We start from the raw sequence: 17,908 nt of genomic DNA, 5'->3' as shown, positions 1-17,908 counted from the left end.
ACACCTTGTATCTTTGGTTTTCTTCATTCTCCCTTGCTCCCGATGGGGTGAGACTAGTGGAGTATCTTCACTGGCCGCTCATAAGCTTTTAAGACTCCAGACGCTGCTCACCAAGGTAGAATGTAGAATATTTTCTTTATAAACTCTGTTATGCCAGATGAGCTCAATGTTCCTTGAGATCCTGGCCCCCACAGCCCTCAGCACAGCAATTCAGTCCCTCAGAGAGTTTCGGTGTGTCTATGGAGCTTCCATGACCTTGCCTTGGACAAGTTGTGCTGGCTTCCCCAATATTGTATACTGTCTTACCCTTCACCAAAGTTTCCACTTATCTATTGTCTATTTAGTGTTTTTTAAAATATGGAACACTTCACGAATTTGCATGTCATTTCTGCTCACAGACCATGCTAATCTTCTCACCTGTATCATTCTAATTTTAGTATATGTACTGCCAAAGCAAATACAACCCTGCTAGTATTTGAAATACTGGTAGCATAGCTTCCAGCATCATAACAACAACACACAGGACACCACAGCACAACAAACTGACAGATGGGTGATGGGTTTAAGGTTACTCAGCTGGTAAGGGGAGTATTGTCATTTGTTATGTTGATTAGCTTGTTAACTATTCTCTCAGCTCTTTTACTGTAACCCTGAGAAGAGTTTCTCCTTTCATTGGGAGGGTTAAGGGAAATCATAAGAGTCTTAGCATCTTTGTTTCCTAGAGTTGAAAAGGACCTAGAGGCCATATAGTTCAACTCCCACTTGCATGAGTCTCAATCCTGGATTAGGGTTGACAGATAAAGTAAAGTATGCCCAGTTAAATTTGAATTTCAGAGAAACAACGAATAAAGTGTTGCAAAGCAAAGACGTCACTTTGAAGATCAACGTGCCCCTGACCCTAGCCACTGTATTTTCAATTGCCTCATATGCATGCAAAAACTAGGCAGTGAATAAGGAAGACTGAAGAAGAATTGATGCCTTTGAATTATGGTGTTGAAGAATATTGAATATGCCGTGGACTGCCAGAAGAATGAAAAAGTCTGTCTTGGAAGAAGTACAGCCAGAGTGTCCCTTGGAAGCAAGGATTGCAAGGCTTTGTCTTACTTACTTTGGATAAGGACAAGACTGTCTCACTTACTTTGGAGAAGGACATCATGCTTGGTAGAGTAGAGGGTCAGTGAAAAAGAGAAAGGCCCTTAACAAGATGGACTGACACAGTGGCTGCAACAATGGGCTCAGACATAGCAATAATTGTGAGGGTGGCGCAGGACCAGGCAGTGTTTGGTTCTGGTGTACATAGGGTCACTATGAGTTAGAACTAACTCAACAGCACCTAACAACAACAACAATAAAGTTTTAGTATAAGTATGATCTATGTAATTGTCATGAATACCAAGTCCCTTGTAGCCCTGGGACTCCCTCTGCAGAATGATGAGGAGGGTTCAATTGGTCATGTGATCAGAGGGGAGTATTCATATTCCAGGGAATTAAGGGGAAGGGATCTTCTGACTGGGCTCTCCCATCTCACTCAGAGTAGTCAATTCCTTCCCTGGGAGAATTTGAGTCTTTCAGGGAGAACCTAGCTGGTGCGAGGCTTAGACAGTTCCTGGAACATTCAAAAAGATCCCTGGGTGGCAGAAACAGACACAGATAATGACAATGAGGTCAGTCAGTGAACAAATGTTTTTTGAACACCAGATATTCTATCCTCAAGGAATACAAGGAGGTAAAGTGCACAGGAATATCAAGAGAATTTCCACTTGTGCGATGGAAGAAAGCGTGAAAAAGAACACGGCAAGCAGTTTGGCGTTGCTGCAGCAACACCAAAGGTAGGGAATGGAGGAGAATGAGGCACAAGGACTTTTAATGACAGACTAAGGCACTGAGCTTGTATTCCAAGGTTAAATGGACACCACTGAGGCAGAGAGTGGTATGCTCAGATTTGCTTTTTACAACATCATTCAGCTTGCAATGTGGAAAGTTGATTAGAGGAGGGAGCTGGGGCCATGAAGATGAGCCAGAAGGGTGCTGAAGCTCAAGCTAGGATAATAGCAAGAAGGAGAGTTAAGAGATTTGAAAGATGTTTAGTGTGGCTCAGGGATTGTTACTTGTCCCTACCTACACCCAACATCTGTTCTCCCCTTCTTTTTTGTCAATGGAACTCCCAGTGTTTACCTGGGCACATGGCTACACATAATAGAAACTTTATCTGTGATCCTCATGGCTAGGTGTTGCCATGTGACTAAGTTTTTCTGATTTGTAAGATGTCATATTGTGCCATCAAAGGAGTATGTTTGAGGCTGTCTGCCATCTTGGATCACACAGATGGTGGCAACATCCTAGGAACGGCAGAACTACAAGCTGGGCACCTGACAAATTCATGGAGCAAAGTCTGACTTACTTTGGAATAGAAATAAACTTCTACTTTATTAGAGCTTGTGTTTACTTTGGGTTCCTATTACAGCAGCAAAATCTCTAACCTGATAATACAAAGTGGTAGAAGCCATGGGGAGGGCTAAGATGTAGGGGCTAAAGGAAATGTGGGAAGGAGAAGAGGCTGTGTAGAATTTTTGATAAACCCAAGGCAGTGTTTCTTTCTTAAAGTGTTGCCTTTGGACCACCTGTAATATAATTACTCAGGTTGGGGCCCAGAAATCTGCACAAGTAGCTTGGAGATTCGTAGGGAATCAAACATTTTCCTCAGGTCTCTGCAATTCCTTCTGATCCCTTCCCCAGCTAAACCCTCCCCCATGCCCAGCTCTGTTGGAGCCGGGAGGTTTCAGGTCTGTCTACATTCCACAAATGTCTCCATGGTTACCCACTCTCTGGGCAGCCTCCAGAACAATCTACAGCTCCTACAGTAGTTCAATATCTGCCTCTGCCCCAGGGGTTTTCTCTGGCCTTCAGATTTGGTACAGTAAGGAAGGTTTTCATGCCCCTAATAAAGCCAGGCTCTGCCATGCTAAGTCAGGCTACTATCCTTTCCCACCTGCATGCCAGAAGTTCCTGCATGATCTAGCCCCTACCTATCTCTCTACCTCTTCTCCTCCCACTTGGCTCTAGCCACAGTGGCTCCATTCTGTCAAGCATCTTCCTTCCCGAGGGCCTTTGCCTAAACCATTCCATTGCCTTAGGACTTCCCTCACCCCTTTCCCCTGATTAACTCTTTCTAAAATTTCACCTCTCAGCTTAAGTGTCATTTCCTCAGGGAAGTTATCTGTCCGTAAACCCCAGAATACATTCTCATAGTTTCCTGTATTTCTTTCTAGTGCTTATCATAACCACAATTATATAATAATTGGTATAATTATCTGTTTGGAGCCCCGATGGTGCAGTAGTTAAGAGTTCAGCTGCTAACCAAAAGGTCAGCAGTTTGAATTCAACAGCTGCTCCTTGAAAATCCTATGGGGCAGTTCTATCTGTCCTACAGGGTCACTATGAGTTGGAATCGACTCAATGGCAATGGTGGTTTTTTGTTTTTAATTATTATTTGTTTAATGTTTGACCTTCTCACTATTCTCTAAGTGCCATAATGCAGGAAACATGCCTGTTTTGTTCACTGTTATATCCCTAGAACCTAGTGCAAAACCTGACATATAAGTTTTTGTTGTTAGTTGCTGTTGACTCAATTTTCAACTCATAGTGACATAGCACACAAAAATATTTGTTGATGAATGAGTGTTCTTTCCAACCCTAACTGTATAGGAAGTCCCTTCGAGTCTTACCCTTCTCCCTTCACCTTCCAACCCAGTTCAGGGAGCAAATAAGGGATTAGAGTGGGACTTCCCTTTCTTTGAGGACTTGGGACTAGTCGATGTTGAAGAGAATCACTTGGGTGTAAAAGGAGAACTCAGCAAAAGAAAAAGAACTGATCTGTGCCCAACCTTTTTCCTGATGATCTCTGGTCTGCTAACGTACTCTAAACTATGAGCAGATAGCTAAGGAGGCAGTAATAAGATCTAAGCAAATAACTGAAGTATTGATTAATAATTGTTGCTGTGTGCCGTCAAGTCAGTTCTGACTCATAGTGACCCTATAGGACAGAGTAGAAATGTTGCTGAGTGGAAACCCCAGGCTCTGCTTGGCATGACACGTCTCAGCCAAGAAATGACAGACCAAGGTAGGAGAGTAGAAAGGTTCCTTTATTTCACTTTGCATGGAAAGCAACAGTTGGGGCTGCTGCTGCCAGGACTGCTTGAGAAGGGCAAGGGGGAAAGTTACTTTTAAGAAGTTTACAGGGGGAAAGTTACTTTTAAGAAGTTTACAAGTAGAAAGTTCATGCAAGTTCAATGGCAACATTGTTAATCGTACTACACAGGCACAATGTGGTTTACATATAAAGTCAAGCATCGTGTGTTCAGAAAATGGCAGTTAAACTCCATCCAGAGGTGGGGAAGTTACTATGTATGAGGTACTTAACGAGCTAAAAGGTTATCCTGAATGTCAACATGGTGCCTAAACCAGTTTTCACCAATTTCCTCTAGTTTTGGGGAGCAGTTAAGGAGAGGGGACCAGAATTTTAACGTTTATCTATGGGGAGGAGGGGGAGGACGGTGCCAAGCAAGCTGCTTCAGGCAGCGGAATTTTCCACAGCCTGGGGACCTCTGTCTTATTACTGCCCCATAGGATTTTTTAGGCTGTAATCTTTATGGGAGCAGATCTCCAGGCCTTTACTACCAGTGGAACAGCTGATAGGTTTGAACTGCCGATTTTGCAGTTAGCAGCTGAGTGCTTAACCATTGTGCCACCAGGGCTCCTTTGATTAATAATTAAGGCTTTGCAAATAGCTAAACTACTAAGTGCTAAGATGTAACCTATTAAATAAAATATTTGGCTTATAAGTTACATGTTAAAAGATGATTAAGATGTTAGTAAAAAAAAAAAAACCAAACCCACTGCTGTCAAGTTGATTCTGACTCATAGCGACCCTATGGGACAGAGTAGGACTGCCCCGTAGAGTTTCCAAGGAACGCCTGGCGGATTCAAACCGCCGTCCTCTTGGTTAGCAGCTGTAGCATTTAACCACTACGCCACCAGGGTTTCCAAGATGTTAGTAGATAATCAAATATTAACTACTCAATTACTAGCTGATAACCAGGGTATTAATGTATTAATTTAAAACTAAGATGTGAGTAGATATTGGTTAACCAATGACTAAGCTGACAGTAAGGATTTAAAGTGAGATTTTTCCTAGGGGTCTCTGCATTTTAGAGGGGATTTGGGGACAGCAGCAAGTTGATAAAGCTATAGGAATATAAATGGAGAAAATACTGAAGTTGACAAGGATTGCATTTTACTTGGATCCACAATCAATACCCGTGGAAGCAGCAGTCAAGGAATCAAACGACGTATTCCACTGGGCAAATCTGCTGCAAAAGACCTCTTTAAGGTGTTGAAAAGCAAAGAAGTCACTTTGAGGGCTAAAGTGCTCGCCTCATATGCATGCAAAAGATGGACAATGAATAAAGAAGACTGAAGAAGAATTGATGCCTTTGAATTATCGTGTTGGTGAAGAATATTGAATATACTTTGAACTGCACGAACCAACAAGTCTGTCTTGGAAGAAGTACAGCCAGAGTGCTCCTTGGAAGTGGAGATGATGAGACTTTGTCTCATGTACTTTGGACATGTTATTAGCAGGGATCAGTCCCTGGAGAAGGACATCATGCTTAGTAGAGTAGAGGTCAGTGAAAAAGAGGAAGACCCTCAAAGAGATGGATTGACACAGTGGCTGCAACAATTGGCTCAAGCATAACGATTGTGAGGATGGCACAGGACCAGGAGGTTTTTTGTTCCGTTGTACGTGGGGTCACTGTGAGCTGGAACCAACTCGGCAGCACCTAACAACAACATAAGAATGCAAGTCTAATTGGGAGTGTAAAATCCTCCGATGGACTATAAGCTTTTGAGGGGAATGTATTTGCTTATTTTTGGTCTCCAGATATGGTCTAGTCAGGGACAGGCATGGAGCTGGTGCTCAAAAATGGCTTTCTACATAATTCAATTTAGCCTGTTAAGGTCAATACACTGTACTGAAGGGTAAGGGGCCAGGTGCATAGACAATGAGAAAATAGAGTGTGGTGGGTGAGTCAATGAATGAGCGGTGCATGAGAGGGAAAGTCTGGGAGGGTTTCTCAAGGGCTAAGTGGAAAGGGAAGCAGGTGTACTAGGAAAAGATGAGTTTGGTTCTGGACATGTTGAGTTTGAGGTGACTGTAAAGATGCCCAATAACCAGGTGGATGTGAGTCTGGTATACACACAAGGTGGAGATTTGTTTGTCATCAAGGTAGGGATGGTGGTCAAAACCATGACAAAAAAATGAGGTAGCTAAGGAAGAGTACATGGAGTGTACTGCCTAGAACTCCAAGGAAGACCAACAGTGTAGGGGTGGGCAGAAGAGGAAAAGCCCTCAACAGAGACTGAGAAGGAAGAAGCAGTCGTAGAAGTGTTGTTGCTGCTAGGTGCCATCAAAGCAGTTCCAATCTATAATGACCCTATAGGACAGAGTAGAACTGCCCCGTAGGGTTTCCTAGGCTGTACTTTTTACAGGAGTAGATCACCGGGTCTTTCTCCCATAGAGCGGCTGATGGGTTCGAACCACCAACCTTTTGTATAGCAGCCAAGTGTTTAACCATTGTGCCACCAGGGCTCCTTAGCCATAGAGGTAGGAATGCTAAAAGAATATGGTGGCATGAAGGTTAAGGGGAGAGAACATGTCAGGGAGAAGAGCGTAATCAGCAATGTCAGATGAGGTTGAGAGGTCAAGTAGGATAAGGTCAGAGAAAAAGTCCATTAACTTTAACAATAAAGAGGTCAGGGATAGTGCAGGGAAGTGAGGAGCAAATGTGGCTGGTGAGAAGGTGGAGACAGTGGGTATAGAGGGAGCGAGGTAGCTGCAGGGAAATGTGGTTCCCAGATGTCCATTGTGAAAAATTCTGTGATAGCTCAGTTTCATTGCATGTGAGCACACACACACACACATCTGCACCCCTGGAGCTTGGAGTGGGGTATGTAATGGCAGGCTGGAGGCCACCACAGGGGGGCTTGTGGTCAGCCCACAGCCAGCCTTCATTTTACCCTGGCTGGCTTACAGGGACAACCATTAAGGGAGACAGAACTGTACAACACAGTTCAACTCCTTCATTGTCCAATGGGAAAATGGAGGACAGCAGAGAGCGAGCAATTTGCTCAGTCTGTGAGTAAAGGGCACAGCCAGGATTTGGATCTGATGTCTGGACTTCTAGAAGAGTGACCTCAGAAAAAGTAGACATCAAATTCTTATTTGTCAATGAATTATCAGTCAATGAGCACTGCCTACCTCCCCAATTTTTAACTGTTTCTTTTCAATTTGTATAAGTGAAATATGTATTTTATATACAAAATCCATACGTGATAGAAAAACATAATAAAGAAAGTGAATGACTCCTTTTATTCCACTGCATCCCCTCAAGGACAACCACCATCAACAGTTTGGTCTACAACCCTCTATTTTTCTTCTCTCCATCTCACATAACATTGTTACCGTGAAATTTCATTAAAAATATTATCATACTTGCTCTTTCTGTTTTACAACTAGCCCTTTTTTCACTTCTGGACAACTCCATGATAGTACATAGAGATTTAACTCATTCATTTTAATAGGTGTATTAATTTATCATTTGGATTTGTACCATAATTTATTACCAGACCCGTATCAATGGACGTAAGGGTTGCATCCAAAATTTCACTATTATAAACAATGTACATACATATTACAGTTATATGTGCACAGTTTGGGAAGTTTCTAGAAGAGAAAATGATGGGTCAAAGGGTATGAACACTTTGTTTTAAAAGATATTGCTAAATCACCCTCCAAAAAACTAGTATCAGTTTATTGTCCCACCAACTATGTATGTGAATGACCTTCTCCCTACATCTTACCAGCAATGAGCATTCTCATTTTAAAAATATTTCCAATTTGAATGAAGTTGACAATTTTTTCATATGCTTATTATCCATCTACATTCTTCTGTGAATTCTCTACTTATATTCTTTGCCTATTTGTTATTGTAGTATACTTTTGGGCAGTGAATTCTTATTGGGTTTTTATTAATTATTGGCCTGATAGGAAAAGGCCTGGAAACATGAGTACCAAATTGCTAACAGTGTTTACCCTTCAAGGAGTGAGAATATAAGTAATGAGGGGGATATTTTCATTTTATATCATCCTGTATTATTTGGATCTTACAATGAGCCTGCATTACTTTGATATTAAAAAATAACAATACACCAAGACAACTTAATAATTTCCGTGGAAAACAACAACGAATAAATGTTTGGCCTATATTTGCATTGTCTAGAAATTCATGTTGGGTACAAGTTTCATCAATTCATGTTGGGTGCAAGTTTTATCAATCACAGGTTATTTTTTTGTTTATATGCAAAAAACATTTATTGAATGCGTCCTGCTTAGCCGGTACTGCCTAGGCACTTTCACAGGTATTTAATTTTAACCTTCACAACAGCCCTGTGAGTTAGGAATTGGCTCCATTTTAGAGAGTTCTCAATGGCTGGGGGAAACTCTGGTGGCATAGTGGTTAAAACCTACATCTGCTAACCAAAAGGTTGGCAGTTCAATCCACCAGGCGCTCCTTGGAAACTCCATGGGGCAGTTCTACTCTGTCCAATAGGGGCACTAGGAGTCGGAATCAACTCGAAGGCAATGGTTTTTTTTTTTCCATTGGCTGGGAGATTATTGCTTGATAAACTTCTATTTACCACATGTTTTCATTGGCTAGAAGATTTTATTGGCTGGTGAAATCATTGGGCAAGAGCTCTCACTGGCCAGGAGTTCCTATTGGTTGCCCTAAGATTCAAGTAATAAAAATACTGGAATTTTTCCTCCACAAGAGTGATGGGATAGGTGGGATAAGACTACAGGAAGAGAGGGAGTCAGGGTTCTCTCCCCTTGAAGCACCACTGGAGTTTGGTTTGGTCACCTATGCACAGGTGGGGCAGGGTGGGATTAAAGGGAGAAGATGGTTATAACTCTTCTCGCTTTCGCAGGATGAGCTTCCTCACAAGCGCATTGATCTGGGGCCTGATCTCCTCCACCGACACGGTTGGGTCCCAAGCCCCTGCCACCTTCCCGTCTGGGGCCACTAGGTACTTCCAGAAGTTCCAGGTGGGCTCCTTTCCAGAAGTTTCTAGAGAAAAAGAAGAAGGAGATCAAAGTGTGCTTCCCTGTGTAGTCTCACCTGGGATTTTACTATCAGTGTTCATCCTTCCCCTGAGGCAATGGTTCTGTTAGTTAAAATCACCTGAGGAGCTTTTTACAACCCTGATGCCCAGGCCATATCCCAGACCACTTAAATCAGAATCTCTGGGGATAAGACCCAGGCATCAGTACTTTTAAAAAGCCCTCCAAGAGATTTAAACGTGCAGCCAAGATTGAGAACTACTGCTGTGTGATTCTGTATCACATCTCCTTTATTAATGACCTGCAACTACTGAGCATCCTACAGCCTTCTGTGACTGAGACTTAATGGTTCCCAAATGTTAGTTCATGGGCTGGTTGCATCAGAATCAGTAGGAGGTGGGGAGAGGGGGGCTTAAAATAAACAGATTCTTGGGCCATGCTTCAGTAGGTCTCAGGCTTACTTACGCATTTTTAAGAGCTCGCCAGGTGCTTCTAAAGCATGGCTTGGTTTGATCTATAACTAAGGGAACTGGGAAGGAGCTAACAAAAACACACAGGGAAGAAAAAGGAAACATTAGGATTGACTCGTGGAACAAAATACAAGTCAGCCTCAGTAAGGGACCTTGCTAAACTGTTGTTTCTCATTTACTCTTCCAGGAGAATGGGTTGGGGGTGGGGTGCTAAGGGATGCGTGAAGGCAACCACGAGTCTGGAATGGGAGAAGGCAAAAATGGAGCCCCCAAAGGAAGGGAAAGGCTTAAGGCAGCAGTCAGAACCATAAAGCTTGGCTTATGACCCCATTTTGTGGTTCTGAGGCTTCTCGGCTGGAGAAGTCACCCATTTCTGAAAAACTAAAATTTGGTATTTTAGTTCAGGAGGTAACCTCCTATAGTCTACAGACTTTGCCTCTAACTCGGGACAGGAGCTGTCGGTCAGCCATCTTGGTCAGCCTTCTTTAGGTATATGGTGTCTCCTATCTGCACCTTGGTTTCTCCTAAATTAGTAAGCTAAACAATTCATACTGACTAAAACATGAGGCCCAGTATCCTTCTAGGAGCTGCTGCATGTGAAAACAGGGTCCCAGAGAAGTCAGCAAGAGTGGCTGAGGGAGAACTGCAAGGCAGCAGAGATAGAGATATTCTTAGGAAGGAGGACCTGAATACCTCAGCTCATGCCTGCCCCAATCCCCTAAAAGCCTATTGCTGAAACAGAATGCCAGCGCACCAGAGAGCGTCAGGAAGAGGTTCCAGTTGCCCCAGCCAGCCAGTGGCTTCTGCTGTTCAGAAAGTCAGGGCCTCAGGCAGCTGAGGGAAGGTGGGATGAAAGGACCAGGACTCACCGGTCAGGTACTTGAAGGCGGGGTGGGCACCAGTGCCGGTGACTGCAACCTTGCTAAACATGGGGAAAGAGACACTGTATGTTCGGCGGGCAAAGCTCTCAATCTCCTTGTTGCTATCAGGCTCCTGCTGGCCAAACTGGTTGCAGGGGAAGGCAAGCACGTTGAAGTGGTGAGGACCCAGGTCCCGCTGTAGCTGCTGCAGAGCTCGGTAGTGCTGGTCTGTGAAGCCGCACTCACTGGCCACGTTCACCACCAGGGACACCTGGGTGGCAAAAAAAAACAACAAAAACTCAGACAAATACACAACCCTGTGAAAAGGCATGCACTTGTACAAACCCTCACATGCCCTCATGTGACTCCCCCAATTATACTGCTCTCCCACACATACAAGAACACAAATGTACACATACGTAAATATACTATGTACTAAACATATGCACACATAAAATCAAACATGCAGTGACTTATCGACATACATGCACACTCATACTATGAACATATGTGAACATAAGCACAAAATACACATAAGCAGGTATGCAAACGCTCCATGGTACAAAGATACATAATCACACATCATGCATGCTCACAAACACACACAACACATTCACAGAGAGAGGCACACACACTGGTGAGCACACATCCGGAGGTAATGTGAAGAGGTGAAAGGCAGACCTGGATTTAATTTCTGGCTCAGCCAACTAGCATGTCTTACTTAACTACTGCTGCTGTAATACCACAAGTGGGTGGCTTCAACACACAGAAATTTATTCTTTCACAGTTTAGGAGGCTAGAAGTCAGAATTCAAGGTGCCAGCACTAGGGGAAGCCTTTCTCTCTGTTGGCTCTGGGGAAAGGTGCTTGTTCTTTGGTTCCTTGATGCTCTTCACATGGTGTGTTATTCTCTCACGTCTGCTTTCTTGCTTGCTCCTTTAATCTCTTTTGTATCTCAAAAGAGATGGATTTAAGACACACCCTACACTAATACTGCCTCATTACCACAACAACAAAAAAAAAGAATACCCACTCCCAAATGGGATTATAATCACAGGTATGCCCAAGCCCACTGCTCTCAAGTCGATTCCCACTCATAGCGACCCTATAGGACAGAGTCGAACTGCCCCATAGAGTTTCCAAGGAGCGCCTGGTGGATTTGAACTGCCGACCTCTCGGGTATCAGCCATAGCACTTAACCACTACACCACTAGGGTTTCGCAACCACAGGCACAGGGGTTAGAATTTACAATATATATTTTGGAGGGCACAGTTCAATCCCTAGCAGCCAGCTGGCACTCATCACTCTATACTGCCGTTGTTGGTATACAGGAGCCCACTGAGGGCAGATGTCATGTCTACTTTATCTCTGGGTCTGGCATATGGGAAAGTCTCAGTAAGTTCTACTGGATGACTAGGCAAGCGTACACACATACATGAACACCTGCCTGGGCACACAGACAGACATGGCCTTCTTGATAAAAGGACCCCCAGAACCCCAGGGCAATCCATTTTTACTCCTCCCTCTGGTAAACAAATACCACTTTGTAATAAGACTTTCCTCGATCACTAGATGTTACGGATTGAATTGTGTCCCCCAAAAATATCTGTTGTAAATCCTAACCCTCTAGGCCTGTGGTTATAATCCCATTTCGGAATGGAATTTGTTTGCTGTGCTGATGAGACAGGATTAGTGTAGGTAGTGTTTTAAATCAGTTTCTTTTGAGACATAAAAGAGATTAAACAAGCAAGTGAAAACAGCGGAGATGGGGGAAGAGAGATGCCAAGCCACAAGCAAACTGCCTGGGAGCAGAAGTTCAGAGACAAGGACCTTCCTCCACAGCCAACGGAGAGAGAAAGCCTTTTCCGAGAATGGGTGCTCTGAATTCGGACTTCTAGCCTCCTAAACTGTAAGAAAATATATTTGTTTGTTAAAGCAATCCACTTGTGGCATTTCTGTTATAGCAGCACTAAATAACTAAGATATTAGACTTATCTCTAAATTTATTAAAGCCTTTAGGTGATAAATATAAAGCTGGCTGATGGAACTTGATTATACTGCAATTAAAACTTTGGCACCAGTGCCATCTGTGCCATTTAGCTATATATTATTAAAGGATTTTAAATCCTACCCTGCACCTGGGCAATCCAGCCCCATCTCCCTGACCACTTTTTTTTTTTTTATTAACTTTTATTGAGCTTCAAGTGAACGTTTACCAATCAAGTTAGACTGTCACATATAAGTTTACATACATCTTACTCCGTACTCCCACTTGCTCTCCCCCTGATGAGTCAGCCCTTCCAGTCTCTCCTTTTGTGACAATTTTGCCAGCTTCCAACTCTCTCTATCCTCCCATCCCCCCTCCAGACAGGAGATGCCAACAGTCTCAAGTGTCCACCTGATATAATTAGCTCGCTCTTCATCAGCATCTCTCTCCTACCCACTGTCCAGTCCCTTTCATGTCTGATGAGTTGTCTTCGGGGATGGTTCCTGTCCTGTGCCAACAGAAGGTTTGGGGACCATGACCGCCGGGATTCCTCTAGTCTCAGTCAGACCATTAAGTCTGGTCTTTTTATGAGAATTTGGGGTCTGCATCCCACTGATCTCCTGCTCCCTTAGGGGTTCTCTGTTGTGCTCCCTGTCAGGGCAGTCATCGATTGTGCCCGAGCACCAACTAGTTCTTCTGGTCTCAGGATGATGTAGGTCTCTGGTTCATGTGGCCCTTTCTGTCTCTTGGGCTCTTAGTTGTCGTGTGACCTTGGTGTTCTTCATTCTCCTTTGCTCCAGGTGGGTTGAGGCCAATCGATGCATCTTAGATGGCTGCTTGTTAGCATTTAAGACCCCAGACGCCACATTTCAAAGTGGGATGCAGAGTGTTTTCAAAATAGAATTATTTTGCCAATTGACTTAGAAGTCCCCTTAAACCATGGTCCCCAAACCCCCGCCCTTGCTCCGCTGACCTTTGAAGCATTCATTTTATCCTGGAAACTTCTTTGCTTTTGGTCCAGTCCAATTGAGCTGACCTTCCACGTATTGAGTGTTGTCCTTCCCTTCAGCTAAAGCAGTTCTTACCTACTAATTAATCAGTAAAAAACCCTCTCCCACCCTCCCTCCCTCCCCCCCGCCCCCCGTAACCACAAAAGTATGTGTTCTTCTCAGTTTATACTATTTCTCAAGATCTTATAATAGTTCCCTGACCACTTTTTAAGATGGGTCAAGGCTATACCAACTGGCGCCATAAAGGCGCAGCCTGGGGCACTGGACAGGCACAGGCACAAACTGCTCAGGTTAGACAGGGTTTCTCAATTTGGGCACTATCAACATTTTGGGCTGGATAATTCTTTGTTGTGGAGGCCTGTCCTGTGGATTGTAGGATGTTTAACAGCCTCCCTGGCCTCTACCCACTAGATGCCCAGTCCTGACAATCAAAAATGTCTCCAGACCTTGCCTAAAGTCCCCTGGGGGGTGAAATCATCCCCAGTTGAGAATTCCTGCCTAGATAAGAACCACTGCGCTGTAACTCCCTCACCCTGCCTCTAATAGATGAAAAGCCTGTTCCCTGGGGCTGCAGACTGATAAACAACCTCTCCCATTCCATGTCAACATATACCATACTTTGCCTGGGGTAGTGAGAAGAACTGGGACACTGAAACTACCTTCTTATATTATTAGGGGTCCTTCTTCCTTCCTTGTTGGATCCCTGGGCAATGAGAGCATTAAGAATTGCTTATTTATAACCTACATCTTTTGTGCCTATGATATCTACATAGAAGCCCACTCTTTTGGAGGAGGGGGGAAATCATGCTTCTAGTTCCATCGCTAGAACCAAAAGGTTTATCCTTAAAGAGACCAAAACACAGACAGACACACCCAGATACACAGTTAATTTACATACATACATATACAAGCAGAGATATAGATTCAGATGTTTGCACAGAAGCAAGCAAATAAACCATTCACACACATCCTCTCACATATACATAACCCCACACTGTAGGCAAGTACATTTCTAAGTGGTCGCCCATTCATCCACACTCAACATGGTCTAAATGACTGTCAATTCCACATAAGGGCCTCCATGTCAATCTTGTTCATGGCTGGATCTCCAGGACTGGATCCAGTGCCAGGCATGTACTAGGAGCCAGTAAATATTTGTAGAGGAATGAATGAGCATATTGTCCAAACCTCAGGCCTACCTTGGGACAACCCACAGCTTCCCCATTCTAACTCTGGTTTTCCTCTAACCATAGTAATTAAGGCGTATACTCTGGAGCTAGACTGCCTGGGTTCAAATCGCAACTCTGCATCTTGGCAGCTGTATGACCTTGTTCTATTTTCATTTTAGCACTTATTACTACTCAGAATGGAAACACTGGTGGTGTAGTGGTTAAGTGCTACAGCTGCTAACCCAAGGGTCGGCAGTTCAAAATCCACCAGGTGCTCCTTGGAAACTCTACAGGGCAGTTCTACTCTGTCCTGTAGGTTCGCTATAGGGTCGCTATGAGTTGGAATCGACTCGACAGCACTGGGTTTAGTTTTGGTTTTGGGTTTACTACTCAGAATTACCTCGTTCATCTCTCCATTCCTTATTTATTGTCTCTGTTCTCCCTATTCCCAACCCATGTAAGATTGATTAAAGCAGGAACTTGTCTGTTTTGTTCACCCGTGTATCCCCAGAGCCTGGCTCAGTATTTTATATACAGTAGGTGCTCAACAGTGAATTAATAATGAATTAATGAGTAGCAGAGCTCTCAGGTGAGCTGCACTAGATAGAGGGCAGGCGAGGTCTGAACGGGAATAGACCCTGCCCTTCTTGGCTCTTTGCCCTGAGTCCTGGATGAGGTTCCTGCTGGGGCCCACCAAACACAGGGTTTCCCTACTGTCACCTCATTTGAAATTCACAGCCTGGGGAAGGTCAAGACAGGGATTCCTGCCCTAGGATCTCTGACTTCCAGCATAACTGAGAATTTCAAGACTTAGTCCTTTCTTCACTAAAGATGTCCCTGCTTCCTGAAGTAGAATACTGGTAACCAATTTTTGCGTGGTCCACCCAAATCTGGATGTTGGGCGCATCTATCCATTTAGAGACCACTCCCCACCTTTCCCACACCACAGCCCATCCTGAAAATTGGACTTGGCGGACTCTCCATTTCACAGTGTAACATGTAGCCCTTTGAATGTATTGTTCAGGCTCCTCATGGTCCCCCCCCAACCCCTCCAGCCTCATCTTTCACCACTCTCTGGCTCAACCTTTATACTCCTCCAAGCCCTTTATCCTCCTTCCAGCACAACAGCCTGAAGTCCTCCCCACCCCTCCCCCATTCTTCCTGCTCTCTGCCTCTGAGCCCTGCCATGGACAGTTCTCTTTACTTGGAATGATCTTAGTTTTGCTAAAATCCACTCTTGCTTCAAAGACTCAACCCATCCACACTGGCTCTCTGGAGTCCTCTCCGGGCTAAGATTTCCGCTCTGTAAGGAGGCAGCAGCGGGCCTGGATGATCCCCGCCTGAACTGCCATCTTAGGAGTTTGCCTAGAGTGGACCACGGATGGACACATGGCTCGCCCCCGGGCTCTGTTGCTTTCTAGCGCTTTGTGACATTGTGCATGTATTCGCTTCTCTGGCCTGCAGTGTCCTCTCTAAAGGATGATATGTGTAAAGTCTCCGTGCATCTATAATGGTAACTCCCATTGAACATTCAGTGCCACCGTGTTCCCACTGGATTCAAATCGGCAGCCCCCTTGTTCCAGGCTCCGAAAACGGGGTAGGATAGGTGAAAGCCGTAGGATGCTGGGGTTACTTTTTACACCCGCGCGTGGCAAAGGCTAGGCCCAGGCATCCAGCCTACTGGCTAGATCCGGACCCCGCAGCCCAGAGCCGCCGGGAGATAAGTCGGCGCCAGCCGGGCCGTGCCACGTAGTCACAGGACAGCCGGGGCGCAGGGTCTGGGGGCGCGGCGTCCTGCGGGAACGCCTGGGTGGGGGTGGAGAGCCGGGACAAGGTTGCCAGGCGGTCCGGCCCTTGAGAACCGAGGTGGGGGGGAGGAGTTCCGGGCCGCGGGGCGCCCCCATCAGGCCCGGCCAGGACCGTGCCAAGGGCCGGCGGGCGGACACTCACCGAGCCGCGGTACTTCTCCAGCGACACCAGCTTGCCCCGGATGTTGACGGCCTTGAAGTCGTAGAAGTCCTGCTCCCGCTGCGCCGAGGCCGCGGCCGCCGCCGACAGGAGCAGCCACGCCGCCGCCACTGCAGCCACCATGACTCGCTTCGGAGGTGGCAGTGCTGCGAGGGCGAAGACGAGGGGGGGGGGACCCGGCGTCGGGGGGCGGGAGGGGGCGGCCCCGGCGCAGCGCGGCCCTCCAGGCGGGGCGCGCCCACTTCTCGGAACTCGGCGGGTGGTGAAGCGCCAGGCTCTGGGCCTCAGTTTCCCCATCTGTGAACAGTGGGAGCGTTGGACTCCGTCCCCCTTCCTAGATCCCAGATCTTTGGTTCCAGTATTTTGACCACAGAGACCAGAATTGGTTCAGTGAGGCTCCCTCTTATTCCAGGAAGCAGCAACTTGGCAGGGAAAGGGCGGCAAAAATCGGGTCTGAGACCTCAGCTTCTAATTAGTTCATGGCGTAGTAAATACCATAAAACTGGATACTGGGCACCTAAACTCTGTTGGAGGGCCAAGATGGGACACCCAGAGGAAGAGAGGTTTGAGCTGAGTTCTGAAGAATGAATAGATTTCACAACATGAATGTGTTAAATCTTTCTTGTAGAAACTATTGAATTGGCAAATGTTTTATTATGTATATCTTCACCACACACACAAAAGAATAGGTGTTAGCCAGGTTGAAGCAGGGAAGTACTAAGTGCAAAGGTTCTGAGGGGAAGAGAAGCATGGAATATCGTGACATAAAGAAGGCTAGTTAGGCTGGAGGAAACCCTGGTGGCGTAGTGGTTAAGTGCTACGGCTGCTAACCAGAGGGTCAGCAATTCGAATCCGCCAGGCGCTCCTTGGAGACTCTGTGGGGCAGTTCTACCCTGTCCTATAGGGTCGCTATGAGTCGGAATCGACTCGACGGCACTGGGTTACTGGGTTAGTTAGGCTGGAAGGAGCCCTGGTGGTGCCATGGTTAAAAGCTCAGGCTACTAACCAAAAGGTCGGTAGTTCAAATCCACTAAGCTGCTCCTTGGAAACCCTGTGGGGCAGTTCTGTTCTGCTCTATAGGGTTGCTATGAGTTTGAATCACAACCGCAACAGGTTTGGTTTTTCAGTTACGCTGTAAAGAGCCCTGGCGGCAATGGTTAAGAGCTCGACTGCTAACCGAAAGGTGGGTAGTTGGAACTCACCAGTCACTCCATGGGAGAAAAGACCTGGCGATCTGCTCTGGTAAAGAGAACAGCCTAGAAACCT

The 17,908-nt window shown here is 45.5% G+C and overlaps 1 protein-coding gene and 1 non-coding gene across 2 annotated transcripts; both read right to left on the bottom strand.

Annotated features, from left to right (window-relative positions):
* Positions 1-351: 351 nt before the first annotated feature.
* Positions 352-461, bottom strand: LOC126074133 (U6 spliceosomal RNA). Its single transcript, XR_007516940.1, has one exon. It is a non-coding gene; the product is annotated as a U6 spliceosomal RNA (small nuclear RNA).
* A 6,965-nt stretch (positions 462-7,426) lies between these two features.
* On the bottom strand, positions 7,427-16,824 carry GPX7 (glutathione peroxidase 7). The gene is made up of 3 exons (XM_049879271.1): positions 16,625-16,824; positions 10,518-10,779; positions 7,427-9,185 (listed from the first exon to the last, which is right to left on the bottom strand). Exons 1-3 carry the CDS (start codon positions 16,763-16,765, stop codon positions 9,022-9,024), a joined length of 567 nt encoding a protein of 188 aa, XP_049735228.1. The 5' UTR covers positions 16,766-16,824; the 3' UTR covers positions 7,427-9,021.
* Between the last annotated feature and the right edge of the window lie 1,084 nt (positions 16,825-17,908).

This window comes from Elephas maximus, chromosome 3 (assembly GCF_024166365.1).
Source record: "Elephas maximus indicus isolate mEleMax1 chromosome 3, mEleMax1 primary haplotype, whole genome shotgun sequence".
Lineage (NCBI taxonomy): Eukaryota > Metazoa > Chordata > Mammalia > Proboscidea > Elephantidae > Elephas > Elephas maximus.
The sequence above is the reverse complement of the archived record's forward strand: the minus strand, read 5'-3'. Positions and strand labels throughout refer to the sequence as shown.

Excerpts from the sequence above, each read along its gene's own strand:
- GPX7 (XM_049879271.1), bottom strand. The coding sequence starts at position 16,765 with ATGGTGGCTGCAGTGGCGGCGGCGTGGCTGCTCCTGTCGGCGGCGGCC. Across the intron at positions 10,780-16,624 it reads TGGAGAAGTACCGCGGCTCG|GTGTCCCTGGTGGTGAACGT; the intron begins GTGAGTGTCCGC and ends TTTGCCACCCAG. Across the intron at positions 9,186-10,517 it reads CGCCTTCAAGTACCTGACCG|AAACTTCTGGAAAGGAGCCC; the intron begins GTGAGTCCTGGT and ends CTTTTTCTCTAG.